Source organism: Crotalus tigris, unplaced genomic scaffold (assembly GCF_016545835.1).
Source record: "Crotalus tigris isolate CLP2741 ecotype Arizona unplaced genomic scaffold, ASM1654583v1 scf7180000024388.1695876, whole genome shotgun sequence".
Classification (NCBI taxonomy): domain Eukaryota; kingdom Metazoa; phylum Chordata; class Lepidosauria; order Squamata; family Viperidae; genus Crotalus; species Crotalus tigris.
This window is the reverse complement of record NW_024100558.1, coordinates 613,128-636,688: the sequence shown is the minus strand read 5'-3', so window position 1 is coordinate 636,688 and position 23,561 is coordinate 613,128. Positions and strand designations below refer to the sequence as shown.

At 46.3% G+C, this 23,561-nt stretch overlaps 1 protein-coding gene across 1 annotated transcript in view; it reads left to right on the top strand.

The window, feature by feature from the left end:
• The first annotated feature begins 17,330 nt into the window (after positions 1-17,330).
• Positions 17,331-23,561, top strand: part of NKAIN1 (sodium/potassium transporting ATPase interacting 1) — a 42,006-nt gene continuing 35,775 nt past the window's right edge. The window contains exon 1 of the mRNA XM_039329150.1: positions 17,331-18,098. Coding sequence (XP_039185084.1) covers positions 18,045-18,098 — 54 coding nt within the window. The 5' untranslated portion in view covers positions 17,331-18,044. The remainder of the gene's footprint in view (positions 18,099-23,561) is intronic.

The following is a 23,561-nucleotide window of genomic DNA, read 5'->3' as shown; positions in this document are numbered from 1 at the left end:
CAAAAGGCAAGAAAGTTCAGGTTTGTGGGCTGAGCCAGGGTCGAAAGGATATCGCTTTAGCGATGGAAGTAAAAGAATTATAATTTCAAGGTCTGCTAATTTTGCAGAACAAAATTGGGACAGAATTAATGCAAATTCTGGGTATGTCTCACTTAATGACAGTGATCTATTTAATGACAATAACTCATCTAATGATAGAAAAATGATTGAAGATGTCAATGTTCAGGGAGGAGAAGCTGAACAAGACATGAAACCAGAAAGACTTGAGACACAGGAGCAGTTAATACCACGTAGGTCAGAGCGATGTAATAAAGGAATTCTGCCTGACAGGTATTCTGCCAGCAAGGTAAAGGTTTGCAATGTGTGGTATGAGCCAAGAAGTTATAAAGAAGTGTTGGCATTACCAAAAGCTGAACAAGAAAGATGGAAGGAGGCCATGGATAAAGAGATGAAATCCATGGGAGACCATGAAGTATTTAAATCAGTGACTTTGCCACAGGGAACCAAAGCTGTGAGTTGTAAGTGGGTATATAAGAAAAAGGTATTGCCAAATAATGATGTACAGTATAAGGCCAGGTTAGTGGCACAAGGTTTTTCACGATTAAAGAAGTGTATAAAGTCAATAGGTCTGATGTCTCTTCCTGTCATGAAGGGAGGAGTGTTGGAATATTCATGAGCAGGAAGAGTCATGTGGTAACTCAGTCAGCCAATGTGAAGAAAGTGCTACTGAGTCTGTGCAAAAGGTATTGTTTTAGGAGCTGGATTTCCAGTCTCAGGTTTGTGTCTGTAGCTCTCTGTAAGAAGTCTTCAATTAAGCTATGTTGCTGTAAAGAAGAATGTATGGTAATGTAAATATTTTGATATAAAGAAGTTATTTTGAATCAGCTAAATGCAATCAACTGTGAGAGCTTCTGATTTTTTCACCAATAGAGAAATTAAAATTCTCTAACAGATTTGAAATTAATTGGTACAGCAAGCTTTACAAAAGGATATAAAGTGGTCACTATTATGGCATTTATTGTAATAGAGGGAAAACATGAGCTGCCCAAAAACCAAAAAGACACTAAAAATAATTTTAAATATGCTTGTGAATGTTAAGCAATTGTCTTCATAGGTTCCCACCGTAGAAAAATGGGAAACTGTGCTGCTGAGTTTCAGTAATCTGTGGAATTACTGAAATTTGGAAAGATCATCTGGAGAATGGGGGGAAAAAGGAATCTGGATGAGTTTCTGATTGTAAATGTTTGTACGCAAATATCAAATGCTGCTGATCTTCCACAACAAAGAAATTTGGGAGAGAATTAATCTCCCAGTTGTGCTCCTTCCATGCAGATCAAAGAGGGGAGAAAGAGAAGGAGAAAAATGACCTATAGACAGGTTAGAAGCACACACATTTAACCCAGTTAGGCTAGTGGATTTATTTGTTTATTTATTTTCTGTGGCCACCCAGCTCAACCAAATGACCCTGTCTAAAATTTTAAAACAATTTAAAAGACATCAAAACAATAAAAAACATCCACAAGACAATATTTCAGAGACCTGCTGTGGACGTAAATGCAGATTTAAAAATTAACTATTATCTAACATCAAGACCAAACAAAAGAAATGGGATGAAGGGGATCCAGACAGATGGCACCGCTCCCTGCTACACACACATCCCTTCTAAGCCAGCCCTGTGACTACTCATGAGTAATATGGAAATGAGTTTCTGACAAAAAGCGGTTTTCTTCAACAACCCAATGAACAAATCCACACCGTGGAGCCCTCTGAAGAGCCGGAGCGCAGACACAGCCTGTCCATCAACACCGCTCCCCAAGGAACTAGCGCAAGGAGTAGGCAATGCACAAGCTAGTCAGGTCCGCTTTCTATTGTCTGACAATTTGCAAAATGAAGCCTGGATCTAAAGAAAGGAGCTTCCTCCCCCCACTGTGGGGGGAAGAGGTGGGGAAAGGGGACAAACAGTAGGACACCCCTGTGCTGAAGACATCGGACAGATGGTAGACCTGGAGATGTCCTTGGCCAGAGACCTGCTAATGGACAAATACAATGTAAACATTAGTGCACTGCAAACATCAAGATGCTCCAGGGACGGTCGGGAGACGGATGTCTCAAAGCCCCTGTGAAATCAGGTTGGCAGCTTATGAAAGATGCAACTCCATTTGCACATGGGCCTTACACACACACACACACACACACACACGCCAAAGAAATCAATGCAGCATCCTATAGATACAGTATGAATATTCTTTCTTTGCTTGCAAGCCTTATTTCCCTGCTTGTCTATTTACCAGGATTCAGAAGACAGCTTAATCACAAAGTACACAAAAATACAGAAACACACACACACACACACACACACACACACCATATGCAGGAATATTGTCTAAATTAAGCAATCAACAGTTCCAACAATAAAGTTTAGCCTCCAGCAATCTCCTTGGGAGGGTGTCCTGAGATGCCTTAGGATTTACTCCTAGGAAATACAAGTGAGGCTGGTAAATAGAGCTCCTCATCCATTCTCAAGGGCAGAAGGTAGAAGAGTCCCCTCTCCCTGGTTCAGTCTTCCCCATTTTTTCTGTTTTAGGTATCCTGTGAGCTTGAAGTTGCATCTGTAATTTTATTGCAAGAGGCCATTTCTGATTTGTGTTTGCACTATTATACAGAGCACAATAGTAGGACAAGAAAGCAGTATAAACAGCCTACACTTCAGGTTTCCATATAAATACCACCCAGAGCTCCAGCCCTGAATGGAAAAAAGCTTATTTTCTCATTGATTCTCCCAAGGATCACAGCATCAAGCATTTGACAAGGTGTTATGGCCAGGTGAGAACTTAAAATATTATTCTCCTTTCCTGAAGTCATTGTTCATCAGATCTGCAAAGTCAGGGGTGGATTTTGAAAGATAGTGCAATGGGTTTTTTTCCAGACTAATAAAGATTCAGGAGATTGTTATATAAACAGTCAGTGGCAAGCTTATCCATTATCAGAAAAAGGCCTTGCCTGTTCTCTCAATAAATCTTGTCAAAGAGAACTTGGGGAAAATTGTGCTTGGAAAGAATTATAAAGTAGTTCTCTGAACCACAGTAATTGGGACCATAATTTCCTTAGTGATGAACAATGTCACATGATTGTGTGGTTTAGCAATGGCAGTTCCAGCAGTCTCTGGTTACCATGGTTAAATAAATTGCCATAAGTTGTTAAGCGAGGACCTCACATGACTCTGACTTCCGACTTCTTGCTAGCTTCCCCAGTGACTTTGCATGAGAAAAGTCAGCAACAGGGAAGATTGTAAATCACAACAGTGTAACTGTGGGGCGCTGTGATGGTGGGAAGTGTGGAACAGTTGCTGAGCATCTGGATTGGGATCACATGAGTGGAGAGAAACTGTGATGGTTGGAACTTCAAGGACTAGTCATAAGTACCACTCATTCAGCACCATTGTAAGTTTGAACATGACCATGTTGTTTAGGCAGCTAAATGACTAAACACCTGCAGTGATCTGGATTGTTTCCTGCTACTTCATAATTTCTGCTAGGGCATGTAGCACTATATCTGTAGTTCAGGAAAATACTAAAACTTCCCAGTCCAGTGGTAACACTTATAAAAGTAGACCCAATTCAAGATTGAAGCCAACTGTCAGAGCGGGGGGCGGTGTGAATGGTCTCTCTGGCATCGCCAAACGCTCGTCCTAGGTCCATGGGGCTCATCCAAGCCGAAAGAAGCCTCGTGGGGGTGACAGAAGGTGTGGGCGATCTGCTGCTCTGCCGTCAGTGGTGACTGGCGAAGGGTAGCGGATAAACCCGGGACTGAGCGGATCTGGAAGAAGACGGCCAAAAATGGCCGGTGAAGCTGAAAGCTGGATGGAGCAAGCGAGGGAATAGCGGAACGACGTTAAATCAGATTTGACTAAATTGACTTTTTCCCAAAGCTTTGTGAGCGAATTTGGGTAGACGCATCAAAAGAGAAAGCAGAAAGGGGAAGCCTGGAAAAAGAGAAGCTGAAGGAGTGGAAAGAAGGCGAAGAGTGAAAGTGGCAGGAAGAGTGCCCAGAAGGGCCCGATGAGAAGGAGCCAGGCTGCACTGATTAAAGACCTAGCGTTTTAAAGTCACACAAAAGGACAGGAATCAACCTTTAATTAAGCTAAGAATCTTGTCTGAGAGTCTTATGGCCTCTGGCTCTTGCCTTTGACTGCTGAGTGGATTGGCCGGCGGAAAGGTGTCTGGTTTTTTTTTGCTTTTTGTTATTTTTTTCCTTCTCCCCAGAAAAAGATAGAGATTGCATGACAGATGGAACTGGAATGATATAGAGACTGACAACTTTGGAAAGTGTTGTTGAGGAGATAGCAGGTGATTATATGGACGTATAGAACGGAATGGCGTGAGACAGAAGAAAGAAGATAAGAGAAAGGGTATTAAAGAGAGATTGAAGAGTTTATTGGATTATATAAAGAAAAAAGGAAACACTGGGAAAGTTTAAAGTTAACATCTGAGATTGAACTATTAGAACCTGTACTTGTATTAGTATTATACTGACAGATTTACATAGATGGAATATACCAACGATATTGTTGTTGTTTAAACATCTGAGAAGGGAATAACATAAAATAAAAGCGCCTTCTTTTAAATCCAATCAGATAGACAACTCAAAAGAAACGATCTTATAATAAACAAAAATATATTTTAATGAGAAAGATTACTTGCATTCACGCTGTGGTTGATACTCCTGGAAAATACATCTTTGTCCATCTCTTTAGATCATCCCTTTAGGTAAGAGTATAATGCTCTTCCATATCATCTTTATAATGACTCAGGCTTATTGTGTGACCTTCCATGGCCCATGCTTCTTACAGACAAAGAGATTCCCATGTGGCTTGTGTCCAGGAAGTCTCTCAATGACCTTTGATACTCCTCCCACTGACCCATCAACATACGTAGCATTTAACCCAATAACTGCCAGACACTCCAACACACTGATACCTGCTCTCTAGTTAGGGTTACATAGAGCTATATGGTCCATGGAGCTATACATTCCAGAATACTCCCCACTTGGAAATTTATATTTCCACTACTAAAATAGTAAAAACATAGCATCAAGGTATGCAATACTCACTGTTAACTAACATGTGACTAAATAGGTAAAAACTTGGTATTAAACATGCATAACTATTGGTAAATATAAGACATACACAGTAATGCAAAAAAGGCAAGTGTTACATCAAACAATGCATAAGACAATACATAGTTTGAGGTTTGATCTTCTGGTTCAGTCTTCATCAGCAACGGGAACAAATCGATGATCAGCCTGGTACAAGTGTCTTTGAGTCACGGCCTGATTCACGTGGCTTCACGATCTGGACCTCAGCTGGGCAAACTAGTTCATCAAGTGGGTGGGCCCGGTGCGCAAGTCCCATGGGCCAATAGTTCTGGTATGCAGTCTTGTCTCCCAGTGAGACAAGGTCTTCTTCCTGTGAAGGAAACTGGAACCAAATCTGGAACAAAAAAACTGGAACCCAAGCTTCTCAGGAACGAGGGGAACTGGATTCACAGGATACTCAGGAACCAAAGAACCTGGAAAGACATAAACAGCTGGATCTGGAAACTCAGGAACAGCTGGAGCTGAAGAATCAGGAACAACAGCTGGAACTGAAGAATCAGGAACAACAGCTGGAACTGAACAGTCAGGAACAACAGCTGGAACTGAAGAATCTGGAACAACAGCTTGAGCAGAAGACTCAGGATACTCAAGAACCGAAGGGTCTGGAACCACCGGTGGAGTATTGAAGAGGACTGCTACTGTTGTCGTCAGGGTAGTGAGCATGTGTGGGTGTGGGTGTCTTTAATGACATGGAGTCCATGAAAGTCAGTAAGTCCTTGCAGGCTCCTACAAGGCTAATTCTTGGGGTGCTGAGACAAGTGATCAACACGATCAAAAGTATGGCTAATTTCAGGTATCTCCACTTAGACAGGGTTTTGAAGCGGATTGGTTGACGTTTACTGGGTGTCTGAGGTTGAAGGTTGGCACTTTGATCTGAAGCTGGAAGTGCATAACATTTTGGTCTCTGTGGCATCTGTCTATTTGGACAGGCCAAGAACTCAAGACTTTCTAGCCAGATCAATTCTGTTAACTGTGTGGCGAGGTTGGGCCACTTCACTTGGTTAACAAAACTCTTATTTGTTGGCACATGTTGCCATTATTGCGGGCATAAAGATGTTTCAATCCCTTTTTCTCTGTTGCTTACATGGACATAGAAGTGTCCGCTTTGTTTGCAGATGTAGCTTGACATCACCTTGCTGTCTGCGTAGAAGGTGATGGGCTGTAGTTCAAGGCACAACATCTTTGCTGTCAAGTTGGTCAGCTTTACAGCCAATGTGGTGCTATGTAGCTGTAACCTTGGTACGGTGTGGCCTTCTTGCATTGTTAGTCTTGCTTTTCCAAAGAAGACACCGAGACTGCAGCTCTCCCCGCTGTAGACTCTGATGCATCTTATGGTCACAAACAAGATAACGTAAGTGTGGCTCTCCCCGCTGTAGAGCGAAACGTATCTTAAGGCTGCAGTCGCCTTTGTAGACACACCTAAGGAAGCATACAATTCTTTCTTCTGCACTGTGGCGGGTGAGCTGGAGACATACGTGCGCTGCGCTTGCATGCTTTGGAGACATTTTGGGAGTATGCTCCATGATTCCCAGTCTTGGGGGCGTTGTTTGTCTTGTTTGTCCTTTATGGACAAAGCTAAGTTGTTGTAATTCTTGTTTGTCTGGAACACTGTTGCTTCCAAAACAGGTTTGGTTGTCACAAGCGCACGATGTTCCAGGTGTGGTTGGAACACTGTTGCTACCAAAACAGGTTTGGTTGTCACAAGCATGCAGTGTTGTTCTATGTGCGGTTGGAACACTGTTGCTACCAAAACAGGTTTGGTTGTCACAAGCGCACGATGTTCCAGGTGTGGTTGGAACACTGTTGCTACCAAAACAGGTTTGGTTGTCACAATCATGCAGTGTTGTAGTTGTGGTTGGAACACTGTTGCTACCAAAACAGGTTTGGTTGTCACAAGCATGCAGTGTTGTAGGTGTGGTTTTATAGGGTTCAATGGGGTGGCAACGGTGGGGAGATCTCGTGACCTAGATATCGTGACATCAACTCTGTGGCTGATCACCGTATCTGGTCGTTGAGATTCCTCTGTTCGCCTACTCAGTCTTGGGGGGCTTGTGGCTGGCTGTGGCGCTCTCACCTGTGCATTCTGGAATGCGCTTTGGTTGTCCATGTAGGCCTGTGCGCAGCTACGATGCTCTTCCTTTTCCAGTTGCTCCCTATTTGGCAAGAAAGTGGTGTTCTGGAGTATTCTCTGAAGGCCTTCCGCCCTAGCCATTTTGTCTGCCACTTCTCGTTGGCTTCGTATGAACTCAAGTTCATCTTGAGTTGCTTTCATTTTGGCCTTCCTTATATCTGCTTCAGCTTCTGCGTCCGCCTCTGCTTCAGCTTCTCTTTTGGCTGCTTCGGCCACCTCAACGTCTGCGTCAGCCTTTCTTTGAGGTGCCTCAGCCTTTCTTTGAGCTGCCTCAGCCTTTCTTTGAGCTGCCTCAGCCTTTCTTTTGGCCTTCAGTTGAGCTTCCTCTATTTCCATCGCTTCCAATTCCTTCTTCTTCAGCTGCTCCTCTTGTGCTATGCAAAAGACAGCTTCAGCAGCTTTAGCATCTATGATCATTTGCTCAGTTTGTGAGATTCGGGAGGTTCGGCTATGACGGGAAGATGCATTCGAAAGGCGGGGGCGCTGAAATGTGCCTTGGATATGTGGCGGAAAGATGAGGCTGTTCCAGACACGTGAGATGGGGCCGCATGCGACCATTGGGATGGTGTATGTGAATAGCGGGAGACTTCGGACTCAGCCCTGTCGATCGGTCTGCTTCTCTGGTGAGGCTCGGGCTGTGGGGAACCCTGTGAGCTCTCTAGAAACTTCTTAGGTTCCTTGTTTAGTACTTTGAGACTTTGCATCTCGCTATCGACTCTTGAGTCTCTTAATTGTTCTTGAATGTCCTTGAGTTGCTGTTCAGAGTCCATCCATTGCACATAGGTGTCTTCCTTATCTCCTTCCACTGCTTGCGCACGTTCTGGGGAGAGTTCCTCCTTCTGTTCGTGGTAGAGTTTGTATGATCTCTCCCAGCTTCTTTCGTGGCTCCTGTGGATGGTGTGCCATTTCTCCATCAGATGTGAGTGCATGGCTTCTATGAGCTTTCTGCGTTGTCTAAGATCGTATTGACCCTGAGACATTTTTGGCTTTGTCAAGGCTTGAGCTTCAGCCTCTTTGTGCAGGTCAAAGTTGGCTGTTGGCAGCATTTCTCCTTGGCCGGCTGGTTGGTGTATCTCAACTAGGCTGGTTGGTTGAACCCCTTCTGCTAGACCAGTAGGACGCTCTGCTATGGCTAGGATAGGTTCAGTGTTCTTCTCAGCTATTTTGAAGTGAATTTGAAGAACTTCTTTCTTTGACCACTAAGGGTCACTTGTAGATCAGCTCCTGAGGTGCTGTCTGTGGGTGGAGATGCCGCTGGGTGCGTTCTCCTGCGTTTGTGGGTACTTCAGTGCAGTTCACCCCTTCACCACTAGGGGTCACTTGCTGTGGGTCAGCTACCAGGGTGCTCTGGCTTCGAGGTTCACCCTTTGTCCACTAGAGGGCCTTCTCTGGGTGCGGTTAAAGGCTTGCGTGTAGTGCCTCCTTTAACCACTAGGGGGCGTCTGAAGAAAGGCCAGCCAAATTCTTCCTATTACCACGTTACTGCTAGTGGCCACTGAGAGAATGTAGAGGTACAAACTCTCACCTGGCAACCTTTGAGTTGCAGGCTGTGACCCTGGGTCATCAGCTGTGGTGATAAGCCAGAAAATTGGCTTCGCTTTCTTCTGCCTAAGTTCCCTCAAACTGGAACAGCTTGGTGTTCAACTTGAGTGAGTGAGTGAATGCTTCTGGTAAATTCACTCTGTGCCCTCTAGGGGGTGTTGGTAGCTTGGGATAATTTTAAGTAGCTTGCACTTTAACTAACAGATTTGCTCTGCGTAGTTAGTTATGCGTGCAGTGAAGTACTTTCTTTCCCTCTGTTGTGTGCTGAATTAATTGTGGCTGTTGTAACTCAGCTAAAAAAATTTGCATAAGGTTGTCATGAATAAGTTGACCACCAGGGGGTGCTTCTGCAATGCTGTTGGGGTTGGTTCTGCCTCTGTAACCAGATTCTTCCTTATCCCATAACATTGGCTGAAATTCCAAGCATTCCTAGGGGCTGTATCACTATAGCAACAAATGGGCTTATTGAAATGGAGAACTCTTTGCCAAGGGCAATCAGCCTTCCTGGCTAGCAAACTCGTGGAGAAGAAACAAATTTGTTGTTGTTTGTTACTCTTCAAGTGTAAAACTCAACATATTTCTAAACACTCAAATTTCAAATCCTCGATTGCATTAGGCAGGCAGAGAGAGAGAGAAACGCTTTCCCTTTGAAGGCAGTGAAGAGTTAATTGCCTGCCTTTGGCTGTATCACCTTTCCAAGCCTTTCTTGAACTTTAGAGGCAGTCATTAAATGGTTCTTTATTTCAGGCTGTGTAATTCAATTCACGCTTTACATGCAAGGAACAAGAGTGTAGATTTTTCTTTTCTCTTCGCTATAAATATTAGCTTGTGAACAGATCCAAAGGTAATTTTAAATCAGATACAAGGCAATTTATAACTTAACTTTACTTTGAAGCGTTGGCTAGCAAGCGGAGTTACTAGCAAATTAGCAAAACAATGCATCAAATCACATTTCTGAAATGCAGTCTGCTAGACAAACACACTGACTTTGCTTTGCAGGCTTTTAAAGGCATCAAGAGAATCTTTACTTTACTTCCTTAAGGGTTAATGTAGAGAAAAGGCTGACAAATTTGCTCTCTTTCTTCAAACTGTTGCAGCTTTGAGAGGAGAATTAATCTTTGTCAAATTTACTATTTGCTTTCAAAAGATAGCATGAATTATGAGTATACTTTTACTATTCTGACTCAAAAATAAAAGCGCCTTCTTTTAAATCCAGTCAGATAGACAACTCAAAAGAAACGATCTTATAATAAACAAAAATATATTTTAATGAGAAAGATTACTTGCATTCACGCTGTGGTTGATACTCCTGGAAAATACATCTTTGTCCATCTCTTTAGACCATCCCTTTAGGTAAGAGTATAATGCTCTTCCATACCATCTTTATAACGACTCAGGCTTACTGTGTGACCTTCCATGGCCCGTGCTTCTTACAGACAAAGAGATTCCCATTGTGTCCAGGAAGTCTCTCAATGACTTTTGATACTCCTCCCACTGACCCATCAACATACGTAGCATTTAACCCAAGAACTGCCAGACACTCCAACACACTGATACCTGCTCTCTAGTTAAGGTTACATAGAGCTATACGGTCCATGGAGCTATACGTTTCAGAATAGGGAGAAAGTGGAAGAACGAAAAGAGAGAAGTGGAAAGTGGATATTTTGGAAAAAGAGTAAGCTGTGGGAAAGTTTATTTAAAATGGCAAGCAATCCAAATTTAGCTAAGATTGGTGGGGGGAAGAAAAATGCAACACAAGGTTCCAGTCCCATGAGACAAAGATTGTTAGATGACATGCTTCAAAGAGAATGTTCCAACCCACTTAAAGAATTGCAGGCAATGATGCAGGCAATGCAGGAAGTCATGATGAAGAACCATGAGGAAATTAAAATGGAACTAGAAGTAGTTAGGAATGTTACTGGAGAAATGAGAGAGAAGATTCAGGCAATGGATGGAAGATTTTAAGCTTTTCAATAGCAAATCGCAAAAAATGAGCAGAAGTTGCTGACAGTAGAGCAAAGATTGGATAATGAAGAAAAGAAGGTGGAAGAGATGGACAAAAACTTAACTGAGGCTAATAAAGAGTTGATGACAGCGGTGACGTTACTGGAAGTGGAGAAGGCGACCCAATATTTTAGATTCCAAAATGTTATAGAGCAGTGGTTCTCAACCTTCCTAATGCCGCGACCCTTTAATACAGTTCCTCATGTTGTGGTGACCCCCAACCCCCCATCCAGTTGGCCGGAGGGGTATCAAAACTTGACCAAAAAAAAGGAAAAAAAATGGGAAAGTATAGGTAGTCCTCGACTTACAATAATTCACTTAGTGACTGTTTGAAGTTACAACAGCACTGAAAAAGCGAATTATGATCATTTTTCACACTTATGATTGTTGCAGCATCCCTAGGGTCATGTGATTTACATTCGGATACTTGACAACTGATTCATACTTATGACGTTCACAGTATCCCAGGGTCACGTGATCAATGGCCAGGGGGCGTGGCCAGCTGATCACTCAGGTTGCAGAGTGCCTGTGGGGGGGAATCTGTGGGTCTCTGGGATGGGACTGGGGTAGGTGCCTGCTTTCCTTCCCTCCCTTCTCTCCCCTTATCCCTTCCTTCTTTTCTTCCTTTCCTTCACCTCCCTCTTAGTCTCTTCCTCCTTCCCTCCCTCTCCCATTGTCCCTTCCTTCCTTCTTTTCTTCCTTTCCTTCACCTCCCTTAGTCTCTTCCGCCTTCCCTTCCTCTTTCCCATTTTCCCTTCCTTCTTTCCTTCCTTTCCTTCCCCTCCCTCTTAGTCCCTTCCTTCCTTCCTTCCTTCCTTCCTTCCTTCCTTCCTTCCTTCCTTCCTTCCTTCCTTCCTTCCCTCTTTGTCCCTTCCTTCCTTCCCTCCCTTCCATTGTTCCTTCCTTCCCTCTCTCATTGTCCCTTACTTCCCTCCCTCTTCGTCCCTTCCTTCCTCCCCCCTCTGTGCCCAGGAAGGGACAAGGGGAGGGGGACAGGCTGCCAGAGGCAGAGGAGAGCTCCGCCCAGCTCACTTGCTCAGCTTCGCCAGAAAACATGCTGCTTGCTAAGTTAGCAGAAGCCCCAGGATCAGTGCTGGGCTACAGCTGATTCGTGCTTCTGCTAAATTAGCAAGCGGTATGTTTTCTAGCAAAACTCGAGCAAGTTTGCTGGGCAGGAGCCAAGGATTGCTGATACAGCTGACCTGCTTCTTAGCTGTTCTGCAGAAGCGCCGATCAGCTGTAGAGGTTCGCCCTGATCCTGGACAAGAGGGAAGGAAGGAAGGATGGAAGGGACAAGGGGAAAGAGGGAGGGAAGGAGGGACAAAGAGGGAGGCAAAGGAAAGGAAGGAAGGAAGGAAGGAAGGAAGGGACAATGGAAGAGGGAGGGAAGAGACCAAGAGGGAGGGAAGGAGAGGAAGTTCCAGCCAGCAGAGGCTTGGCAGCCTGACTGCCGAGGAACAGAAGAGCGCAAAGCCAAGGAGAAGAAGGTGGCAGTTTCCTCCCAAAGGGGGCTCCTTTTCTCCACCCCTTCCCTGGGTTTGTAGGGAATTTCTTGTCACCAACGCTGACAGGTGCTCCGAGTCTGCCGCGAGCTTTCTCGCCCCCTTTGCTTCCCCCCCGCTTTTGTGAGGATTGTGGCACCCTTGGGAAGCCGATCGTGCTTTGAAGCTTAGGAGAGGAGGAGGAGTCGCAACTCACAGGTTGAGAACCGCTGTTATAGAGGAAAGAGGAGAAGATCTTCCAGACAAGATGGCAGGTTTGTTGGCAGGAGCTCTTGAGATTGACAAAGAAGAGATGATTGCTGGGATGGATGAGACATAAAGGGTGCAGACAAACTATGGGAGACGACATAACCTTCCCAGAGAGGTCCATGTGAAGTTTATAAAAAAGAAAATTAGAGACAAAATATTATATAGGACACATGACGAACAGTTAGAATACGGAGGGAAACAAATTATTGTGTTAAAACAAATACCAAAAAGGATGAGAGAGCTCTGAAAGAACTATCTCTTTCTGACGTCCAGGTTACATCAAAGCAAAGTAAATTTTAGATGGCTAACACCAGAGGGGCTTATTGTGACTTGGCAGGAAAAGAGGTTTAGATTGGATACAGTGGAGAAAGTGGAAGACTTCTACAGGCAATACTGTGCTTCAGAGGAAGACTTGAGGGATCTCGGAGAAGAAAAAGCTATGGTTGAAAAAAGAAGAGATATTGAATGAATGTTAGAGAAAAGAGGAACAGAGCAAAGCATGGAGAAAGTGAGAGGGGGAAGAGGACAAGATAGGTTAGAACAGTGGTTCTCAACCTGTGGGTCGCGGCCCTTTTGGGGGTCGAACGACCGTTTCACAGGGGTTGCCTAAGACCATTGGAAAACACATATTTCCGATGGTCTTAGGAACCAAGACACTGCTCCGCATCCGTCTCCGCATGGCCTCCTCCGCCACTTGTAGAGAGAGAGAGAGGCACTTTTACTTCCCTTCTCTCAAGCAGACTTACCTCCTGCAGGGCTCCTGATTGATCTTGTGCCCAGGTGCCCCACCCCCTGGGAGAAGCGTGGCCAGGGCCTCATGGCCTTGGAGCTGCCCGGGGAAGCCCTGGGATCCCTGTTGGCAGCGGCCCTCTGGAGGCTCTGCTGAGCAGGCCAGCCCTCCCACAAGCTGCAGCCCAAGGGAGACCAGCCCCTGCGATCCCCAGCCAGCTTGACCATTGGACCCGCTGGCCAGGAAGGCGCGCCGGAATCCAGGCTGCCGGGAAGAAAGAAGGAGATTCAGCAAAGGTAGGAGAGGAGAGCCGCCTCCTGGGGCCCAGTGCTGGCGGCGGCTTCCTTGCTATCCTCTTCCTCCTCCCCTTCTTCCTCTTATTGCCCCCAAGGTGGCTCGGGCAGGTGCCAGGGCAAGAGGGGTGCCTGGGGGGGAGCAGCCAGGCTGGACGAGGGGCTGCAGGCCGCACAGCACCAGCCCCCACCGCGGCTCTATCGGATGGGCGGAGGGTGAGGCCAGGCAGCAGGGGGAGTGGCGGGGATGGCGGCAGCAGTTTTCTCACCCTTCTCCTCTCCTTCTTCCTCCTGCTGACCCCAAGGCGGCATGGGCGGGCACCAGGAGGAAGAGGGGTGCCTGGGGGGAGCAGCCGGGCTGGCGGAGGGGCTGGTGGGCCACATGGCACCAGCCCCCACCGCGGCTCCATTGATGGATGGAGGACCAGGCCGGGCAGCGCGGGGCAGCGGGGATCCCCAATGATGCAGCAACGGCTGCCGCTGCCGCTGTCCCCACCACCCCTGCGCTGCCTGGCCTGGTTCTCCGTCCGTCAATAGAGCCGCAGTGGGGGCTGGTGCCGTGAGGCCTGCCAGCCCCTCTGCCAGCCCGGCTGCTCCCCCCAGGTACCCCTCTTCCTCCCGGCTCCCGCCCGAGCTGCTTTCGGGGCAGCAGGAGGAAGGAGAGGAGAAGGGCAAGAAAACCGCTGCTGCCGCTGCCGACTGAGATGAGCTGCGGCGCCGAGCCGGTCTCCATGCCTCCTGGTTGCCCGGCTGCACTCCGCCCCTGGCCGCCCTCTGCACTGTGCGGGAGTCTCCCCCGCACCGCCCAGCCCACCTCCCTTGCCGTTGAAGGCTGCCTCGGCCCTCTGGCACCCGGCGCAGCCATGGGGCTGCCGAGCAGGAGCGGCTCCTTCCCGGCTTGCTGGGCTCCGGGCCTCGGAAGCATCCAGGGAGCGGAGAAGAGGGTGAGGCGGTGGCGATGCCCGCATTTGCGTCGAAGGCCAGCCGGCTGGGCCGGGAGGGGAGAAGCAGTGCCTTCCGAGTGGGAGCTGGTGCTTCAGCCGCACCCCTCTTACATGCAATGGGCTGCGCAGCGTGGAAAGGGGCTCCTGCGACCCCACCGCTGAGATGGCTGGAGGGGCGGGCAGGTCCCGGGAGGGCGGCTGGGAGAGGGCAAGAGGTGCCGGGATGAGGTGGGGGGGCTCCAGGTTGGCAGGTGTGAGAGGGCGGCCGGCGGCTCCGAGGTGCACAGATCCTCCGCGCGACTTCCGAGGCCCCGGAAGTGCCACTGCTTGGCTCTCCACCAGGCTCTCCACCAGAGCCTCCCCCCCTCCCTGGGCAATTGTGCGAAGCTGCTTGTGCGTCCTTGGCAGCACTTCCCCCCTTCAATCTCCTTCCTTCTCCATCTCCTTCCTTTCCCCTTCAATCTTCCTTCCTTCCATCTCCATCCCTTCCCCTTCAATCTCTCTCTCCTTCCTTCCTTCCTTCCCCTTCAATCTTCCCTCCTTCCTTCCTTCCATCTCCAACTCCATCCCTTCCCCTTCAATCTCTCTCCTTCCTTCCTTCCTTCCTTCCTTCCTTCCTTCCTTCCTTCCTTCCTTCCTTCCTTCCTTCCTTCCTTCCTTCCTTCCTTCCCTTCAATCTCCTTCCTTCTCCATCTCCTTCCTTTCCCCTTCAATCTTCCTTCCTTCCATCTCCATCTCCATCCCTTCCCCTTCAATCTCTCTCTCCTTCCTTCCTTCCTTCCTGCCCCCTTCAATCTCCTTCCTTCTCCTTCTCCATCTCCTTCCTTTCCCCTTCAATCTTCCTTCCTTCCTTCCCCTTCCCTCCCTCACAACATTTTTGAGCAAGGAAGAGTAAGCTTCTCCATCGAGCATTGCTATATTGTTTTTGTGATTAATCACTATGCTTTAATAATGTTCAATTCGTAACAATGAAAATACATCCTGCATATCAGATATTTACATTACGAGTCATAACAGTCGCAAAATTACAGTTATGAAGTAGCAACAAAAATAATTTTATGGGTGGGTCACCACAACACGAGGAACTGTATTAAAGGGTCGTGGCATTAGGAAGGTTGAGAATCACTGGTATAGTCAGAACCGCTGCCTTGACTTCTTTCATATATAGATAGTATATACTTTTACATGGATTTCTAAAAGCCACTTAACATTTCCTATCACTTTCTGAAGTAGCTTGAAACTTGGCTTTTACATGAAATAAAATAAAACTAACTGATGCTAAAGTCACTTGAAAATCAGGTTATCCAGTTCATACCAAAATCTAGATTTTTGGGCTTTTCAAGCTTAGTCAGATTTCAGGTTTGCAACAGGTGACCCAATTTCAACGCCATGCAGGTGGCTGTCCATTGCTTTCCATGTTCTGAGAACACAAACTGTTCGTTTTCTCCACCAATGCATCCATTACCACCATCAATGGCCTGGCCATTAAAATTTAATGAGGGAGCTCTACTCTGCATAACAAAACAACAAGGCTCAGCATAATATTCAGTTTTTACCTGACTTCCTTTACTGGCAGAGCAAGATAGGAGTCAGGTGTGTCTGCCAGAGCCTCTCTCCCATATGGTTGAGGTTTGCCTATCTTTGATCATTCAGATAGGATGTTGGATGTGCAGAACAAGAAAACATGGCGCTAATGCATCTGGAGGAACTGAAAAGATGTGGGAGTTATTCTGACGTTCATTTCTTCACATCCACTCACAAGTTTAACTTCAGGATATCTTTGTTACGTTTCTCTTTATCTGCAAGGGAGATGCAGTTTCTGCTTGTAGTTTATTTAGCTGCCTTGGCTTTTCGTCCTGAGAAAGGGAATGTTATTAATTAGATTTTTATCCTGCCTTCATTATGGTATTTTATAAGTCACTCAAGGTGGTGAACATGCATGCCTCTTCCTCCTCTTTTTCCCACAGCAACAAACCTTGAGATGGGTTGGACTGAGTGAGAGGGACTGGCCCAAAGTTGCTCAGCAACCAGCTTTCATGCCTAAGAACGAGGGGGTCTTCAGACTTGGCCCTTTTATGACTTGTGGACTTCAGCTCCCAGAATTCCTCAGCCAGGCACACTGGAAGTTCATTCTGGGCCCGACAACAAAAAAATAGCTATTGGTTCTGCTGAAGTGGTGCGAACTGGCTGAATCCCACCACCGCCTGAAAGCCATTAATTTTTCAGGGCCTCACACACTCAACAATAATGACCAACCTAGCAGAATACGGTATGTTAAATTTGGTTAGTCATCCTTTTTTGACTCGGTCCTTTGCAACGCCTATCTTCCCAATACAAAAATATTGAGCAAACCAGTATTCGCATCATTTTCCCAGTTGAACGTTTGAAGTTGGGAGTCCCCATCCATCTTAAAAGCCTTCATGCTGGGCGAATCCAGCCTGCGCAAAGAACAAACGTGTTGGCGATGTTCCAGACGCGCCCCCGACCCCAATGCATTTTATTATTATTTTTGTCGAGAAGAGCAGCGATGCCCCACAATCCGGTTCTTCCACCTTCCTAACTTCGCCCGATTCTGCCTTCGCGGACCCTGAGGGACCCACAACTGCCCGGGGAGGGGCGTGGCCTCTCGAGGCCCAGCCTCTCGTTCCGCGGCGTCCGTCTCCATGACTGGACAGCTGAAGGCAGAGGCGGTGAGGGGCTCGCGCTCTCGCCTCTTCCCCCCCCCCGCCCAAGGTGCAGCTGGAGAGCCACGTGGTGGGCCGGGCCGGGACGAGGGTGGGCTGGTTCCACTAGCGCTCCTCTCCCGCGCGGGCTGTCTTCTGCCTCCCGGTGAGGCTCTGGGTTGGTGCGCTGCCTCCGTCGCGAGTGACGCTGCTTTCCAACAAACCAGCGCCGGATCGCTGCCCGCCTGCTGGGGAGCAGCGCAGGCGTGGGTGTGTCGGCGGAGGAGGCGGAGAAAACAATAGAGCGGAGGCTTTGAGAGAGGCACTTCTGCGGGGCGGAGAGGCTCTTTTTTTCCCCGCGTGTAACGCGGGACAAAGCCCGGACAGCTCGCTTCGGCCACTCCCCCGCCCCATCGACCAGCCCTCCTCTCCCAGCCGAGGATGGAGCGCGGTTGCTGAGCGCAGGCGGGAGCAAGGAGCCAGGGTGCCGCTTCCCGTGGGCTGAGAAGCGCCGCGGCGGAGGCAACAGATAACGACTTGGGCGGCTCGGCTCGGCTCTCCCCGGCGTCCGCGGTTCGGAGGTTGGCGGCGGCGGCGGCGACGGCGGTAACTGCAGCAGGAGACAAAAGGCGTGCGGGGGACGAGGCGCCGGTCTCTCGCTCTTTCGCCGGGCAGCGATGGCACAGAGGAGCCGGCCGGTGACGCCGCTGCTCGTGCAGCCGCCGGCGCCGGCGCCGCGGCTTTCGGGTACCCTCTGAGCCGAGGTTGTCACTAGCAACGGGAGTCGCGGCTCTGTTCCTGACGGTAACGGCCAGAGGAGGCTTCGGCGATCATGGGCAGATGCAACGGACGCTGCACGCTGATCGGCTTCTGCTCCTTGCAACTGGTGAGCCGAGCGGGGTCCCGGAGGAGGGTGACTTGCTGCCTAGCCCGGTTGGCCGGAGACAATAGAATAGAATAGAATAGAATAGAATAGAATAGAATAGAATAGAATAGAATAGAATAGAATAGAATTGGAAGGGACCTTGGAGATCTTCTAGTCCAATCCCCTGCACCGGTAGGAGACTCTAGTCTATACCATTTCAGACAAATGGTTGTCCAGTCTCTTCTTAAAAACCTACAGTGTTGGAGACCCTGAAAGAGGGGAAGGGCTCCAGGACGGGGAGGCCTCCCCCGCCCAGCCCTTTGTGGAGACGCGGGATTGGGAGACCGGGTCGTTTTGGGTGGGGGGGGGGGGAAGAAAGAGGGGAAGCACCTTAATAAGAGGCGCGGGGATGGGGCCCGGGCGCCCGGGCAAAGCTTCCCTTCCTCCGGCTCAAACTTTAAATCTCTTCGCCGGGACGCGGGCGAGCGGGGACGCCCCTCCCTCCTCTCCCCCCCCCCCCCGCCTCCAATAGAGTTGGGCCAATTCAGTGATTGAGTTCGCCAATGACCGAAGGTCATCGTGATGCAGGAATGGCCCGTTTGGGCTGTGCGAGAGAGAGAAAGCTACCCGGTCTCTCGGCCCTGCCCTGTTTTGATTGATTGGTTGGTCAGACATCCAATTTTGATCAGAAACCAAAGGGAAAGAAATGAATCCTGGTACCATGGACATTCTCTGGGTACCGGGGAGAGAGTGAGTGAGTGAGAGAGAGAGAATCCTTGACTGACAATAGTTCATTTAGTGATGGTTCAAAGTTATGACAATACTTAAAAAAGTGACTTAGGGCCATTTTTTTCAGGGTTACCACCTTTTCAGCATCCCTACTCCAGATGCTTGTCAACTAGCTCATACTTTTGACGGTTGCAGTGTCCCAGAGTCATGTGATCTTCTGGCAAGCAAAGTCAATGGGGAAGCCAGGTTCACTTAACAACCCTATTCTTAAATTAACAGCTGCCATGGTTCACTTAACTGTGGCAAGAAAGGTTGTAACATGGGGCAAAATTCACTGAACAAATGTTTCACTTAGCAACAGAAATGTTGGGCTCAGTTGTGGTTGTAAGTCAAGGATGACCTGTATTTGAGAGGGTTTTTTTAAAAAAAAAAAAATCACAAGGAGACTGTAAGACAAAGGTCCCCAACCTTTTGGGAACCAGGGACCAGTTCTATGGAGAGAGGATTTTCCGTGGACCGGAGGGGACATGGTTTTGTGTGCTGCCTGCATCCTGTGGATGGGGCTTTGCTTATTTGTGTGGACTGGTTGCTGGCATGCCACGAACCAGTACTGGTCCACGGACTGGGGGTTGGGGATCCCTGCTCTAAGATGCTCTTTCTAGTAATAAGAAGCAATCAGGATTCCACAGGTGAAGAAAGAGTGTACGAGTACGTTTAATAGAGAAGAAAGCTGCCCATGTTTCTGAGGTTTATCCCTGACCTTCATCTCTTCTTTACCATCCTGAGTTGAATTTTAGCTGGGTGGTGGTTTTTGTGTAGCTGATCTCCAATTGAAGATCTCCAATGAAGTTCGGCCTAAGAGAAAACTAGCATAGGGGAGGGAATGGAGGTAGTAAAATATGTAATTGTCTCTTTCGAGCTGCAGGTGCTGGAACTGTCTTTAGCTTTATGAGAAGCGATTCAGGATGCTGTGGTTGAAGATGACGAGAAAACCTGATCTTTCTCTTTACAGGAAATCTTAATATGATGCTGAGGGTCTGCCAATGTGTTTTTTTTTTTTTTTTTGCTATTTTAATGCAAATTAGAATGGCATCATCACATGAGTAATTTTGTATGAATGTCCTGAAAAGAAATTTATAATAACCTCACAAGAGCAATAACAGGCCTACTGTTACAGCAGATTGCTATACTTATGGCATAAAACTTAACATAAAAGTTCTTTACTGCTTTATTAGGGTCATGTTTCTACTCTCCAGTTTTATTTTAGTAACAGGCTAGCTTGAAAAATATAGTGGAACTATAATTCCATACAGAAGCATTTGGGGCATAACTATGGTGTTGCTTTGAAGAAACTAGAGGTGATAAGCTTCAGTTCTCATCCACTATACAAATTGTGAAAATTAGCATTTTTTGGTACAAGAGTAATTCTCTATGTTTAATAAAGTTCCAACATAGCCATTTCCCAGCATTATATTTTAGCATATGGAATGTATGCCCTTCCCTATTTATTTGTGGTCTGGGTGCTGTTGCTATTATACCTGTATGTGTCCATGGAGGTGGAATGTTCAAATGCTACTTATAACTTGAATGTCCATTGGTAAAAAAAAATCATTGGGTTGATTGCACAACACAGGGCCGTAGTTAAATAGTTGAAAATGTATTTTGCCCGTTGATGGCCCTGGGTTCAATACCCATTGTTTCCAGGCAGAATTGGCATAAATCATGCAGAGCTCTTGCTAGTCAAGAGTATGATGATGATCATTAAAAATCACAATATCATCTCATATACCATAATAACATCGGGCAAATGATTCATTAAAGTTGTTTTATGTGATGACAGCACTATGCATATGACATGCTCATGGACCAGAATATTCACTATTGAGCAGTTGGTTAGACGTTGATTTAGTGTAAGCCATTTTTTAATATTCATAGTCATTGCTATACAGTTGGTGGGTTCAGACAATACATTAAATTGAAATTAATCTACACACATTTCAGGTTAACATAATGTGTGAACTTATCCTGTACATGCTTTGCAAATCAGAATCAAATCCTGACTGTCTGGAGCAACTCCATAATTGCCTCCTCTGTTTCTTAAATATGTTGCATTAAAATTTAATCTAGCGTCCATGGATTTCTATAATCTTTGGAAACTGCTCTCTGAGGATAAGCAATTTTTTATAGTTTGCTTTTGCTCTTATTCCAATCTCTAACTCAGTCCACATGACATGTTAAGTTGTAGTAGATGGTTTGGCTTGGCTTAGCATCTTGCTATTGTGGTTTGAAAGCTATAATTTTGCCTTAGCATGTTTTGTGTATTTATGGAGATATTATGCAGACTTTTATTAGTATGTATCCGTAGGCATTTGTTATCAGGCATAGTGACATAGTATGTACAATATCGTGATGCCATCCAAATGACATATAGTTTATAACTGTTCAGATTGACACAATGACATGCTGTACATCATTTGCACAATGATAGGACAATGTACATGACATTCTTTGCCTGACTCATCGTGGACACTCTTTTATTTTTTCCCTGTAGGTCTTGAGTGCACAATATCTTTCAATTTACACTTAGTCTTAGGATTTCCACTAAAAAAAAAATGAAAAAGAAAAAAAAGGTTGGGCCAGGACAAAAATGATTGAATCTAACTAAAATTAAAAGAATGAATTATAGTTATTTTGTTTTATTTTCTTTTGTATTAGAGGTTTTTAACTCACTATATTCAAAAATCCTAATTCAGCAGTAACTTTTAAAGGGCTCTGATGGCCGTAGCCAAGGATTTGAGAAATGAAGGTTGTGGGAACCCTGAATTACATATCATGCACCCCAAAGCAGATCCAGAGATGACAAGCAGAATGCAAATTGATAAAAGACCTTTCGTATTAAAATACAACGTTGTTTTGTCTACCATTTCAAAAGTTCTTAATAGGGTGAAGTGACTGTTTTATGCAGTTTTCTCTGGGTTCAGCTTTTAGCCATTTTAAATTCAGGTTGGCAAGGCTGACAAAATACATTCTCTTCCTTGCCATGTTTTTCTTTCTTTTTTCGATGGCATGCATGCTTCAATGAACCAGTGCAAGTTGGCTTTGTTCCCAGGAATCAGCTACAAGTAAATAGTCACAGCCTGTGTGGACTTGATGGGGATGTGTTTATCCCAGTCAGCAGCCTGTTATTCTAGCACCCAGTTTTCTACAGTCATCAACCAGATGGTTTTGAAGAAAAACAGCAAGCAAGGCACAAAGAGCTTTCTTTCTTGTACACCCCATGTTGCTCTCCCTCCAACTGATGGCCAGAGAAACTTGAGATTTATTTATTTATTACACTACCCCTCATTTGCAGAATGAACCACAAATGGTTGGGTCTGCAAAGCAAGAGAAGTCCAAGGAGTCAACCTTGTAATCCCCAGGGATCAGAACTTTGATTCAATTCCTTTGATTCTGAGCCCATGAATAACAAAATTTATGCCCAAAATAACACAGTTAAGTACACAAGCCCCACCCTTGCTGAATACCCTCTCCTTCCTTCTCATACATCACATAGTCCTACTTGTGTTACATCATCAGTATATCCTGTGTGGTACTCAGCTACCAAGAAGTTAGCCACCCTCTCATTAAGCCAGCAACAAACAAGTCACATTTTGACTCAATGAGACCTGTGGGTCCAGCCCATTGCCGCTGGTTGCCCATAGCTGTCATAGCTCACAGCCCATGATTGGCTGCTGTGGCAAAGCAACTCCATGCAGGGCTTGTTATATCTGCTGTTTGTAGGCTTAAGACCATTCTCTCACAAGTACTGTGGGAGGAACTGATCCCACTGCAGTTTTTTAACAGCTCCTCTTGCAACCCCCCCCCCCATTTATCAGCACATCCCCATTTCCACAGGATGTCAGCTCTGTTTGATAACTGGATCTGTCTCTTAGCATGACCCTCCTCTCTGACTCATCCATTGACTCATTCTTCTCTTCAAGTTTTAGAGCCTTATGGAGGGCAGGGTAGTCTTGACAGTGCGTTGTTTGGTCTGGATGCCTTTGGGGTGAATTGTAAGAAGTTTACGCAAATGTTCCCAGATTGTATCTGAAGGTTTCTTTTGGTGCTGCTGGGTGACAGCATGAGGAGTATCTTCTGAGAACTGAAGAAGCTTCTTGGATGAGAAGCAAAACATCCTCAAGGAAGGGCAAAGGAAGTCCAATTGCCCTTGAAAAAGCACCTTTGGGACAACCATGACCTGGATGACTGAGAATCTCCATGGACATTCTGAGATCAAACTTGGACCCATTTTAGTATAGTAGTCTCTGATTGCATACTGGGTGACAAGATGCATCTGAGAAACAGGAAAATGAGAGGAGAGGGCAATAAAGGTTTTCTAGTGCTGCTCCCTTGCAGCTGGTGCTGGAAGAATACTCTTAATTCTGTGGGTAACGTGCAGCCATCAGAATGAGTAGTAATGGATTGTCTGCTGTCCATTTAAAAAATCTCTAAATCACTGACCATCAGGGTGTCTAGTGTTAATGAATTTCATAGGTTAACTGCATGTTGTGTAATGAAAGCATTTGCAGATTGCACCATCTATCTTGTAAATAGGCTATGGACATTTCTGCTCATCCAAGACACGACAGCTCTCAATGCTTTTGTTAGCTAGACTACTGTAACATTATCTTTACTGGGTTTTCCTTCATTATTATTCCTAAGCATCTCTTTTGTCATGGTTCCGACAGATGAAACTCTTCAAAAGAACTTTGAGGC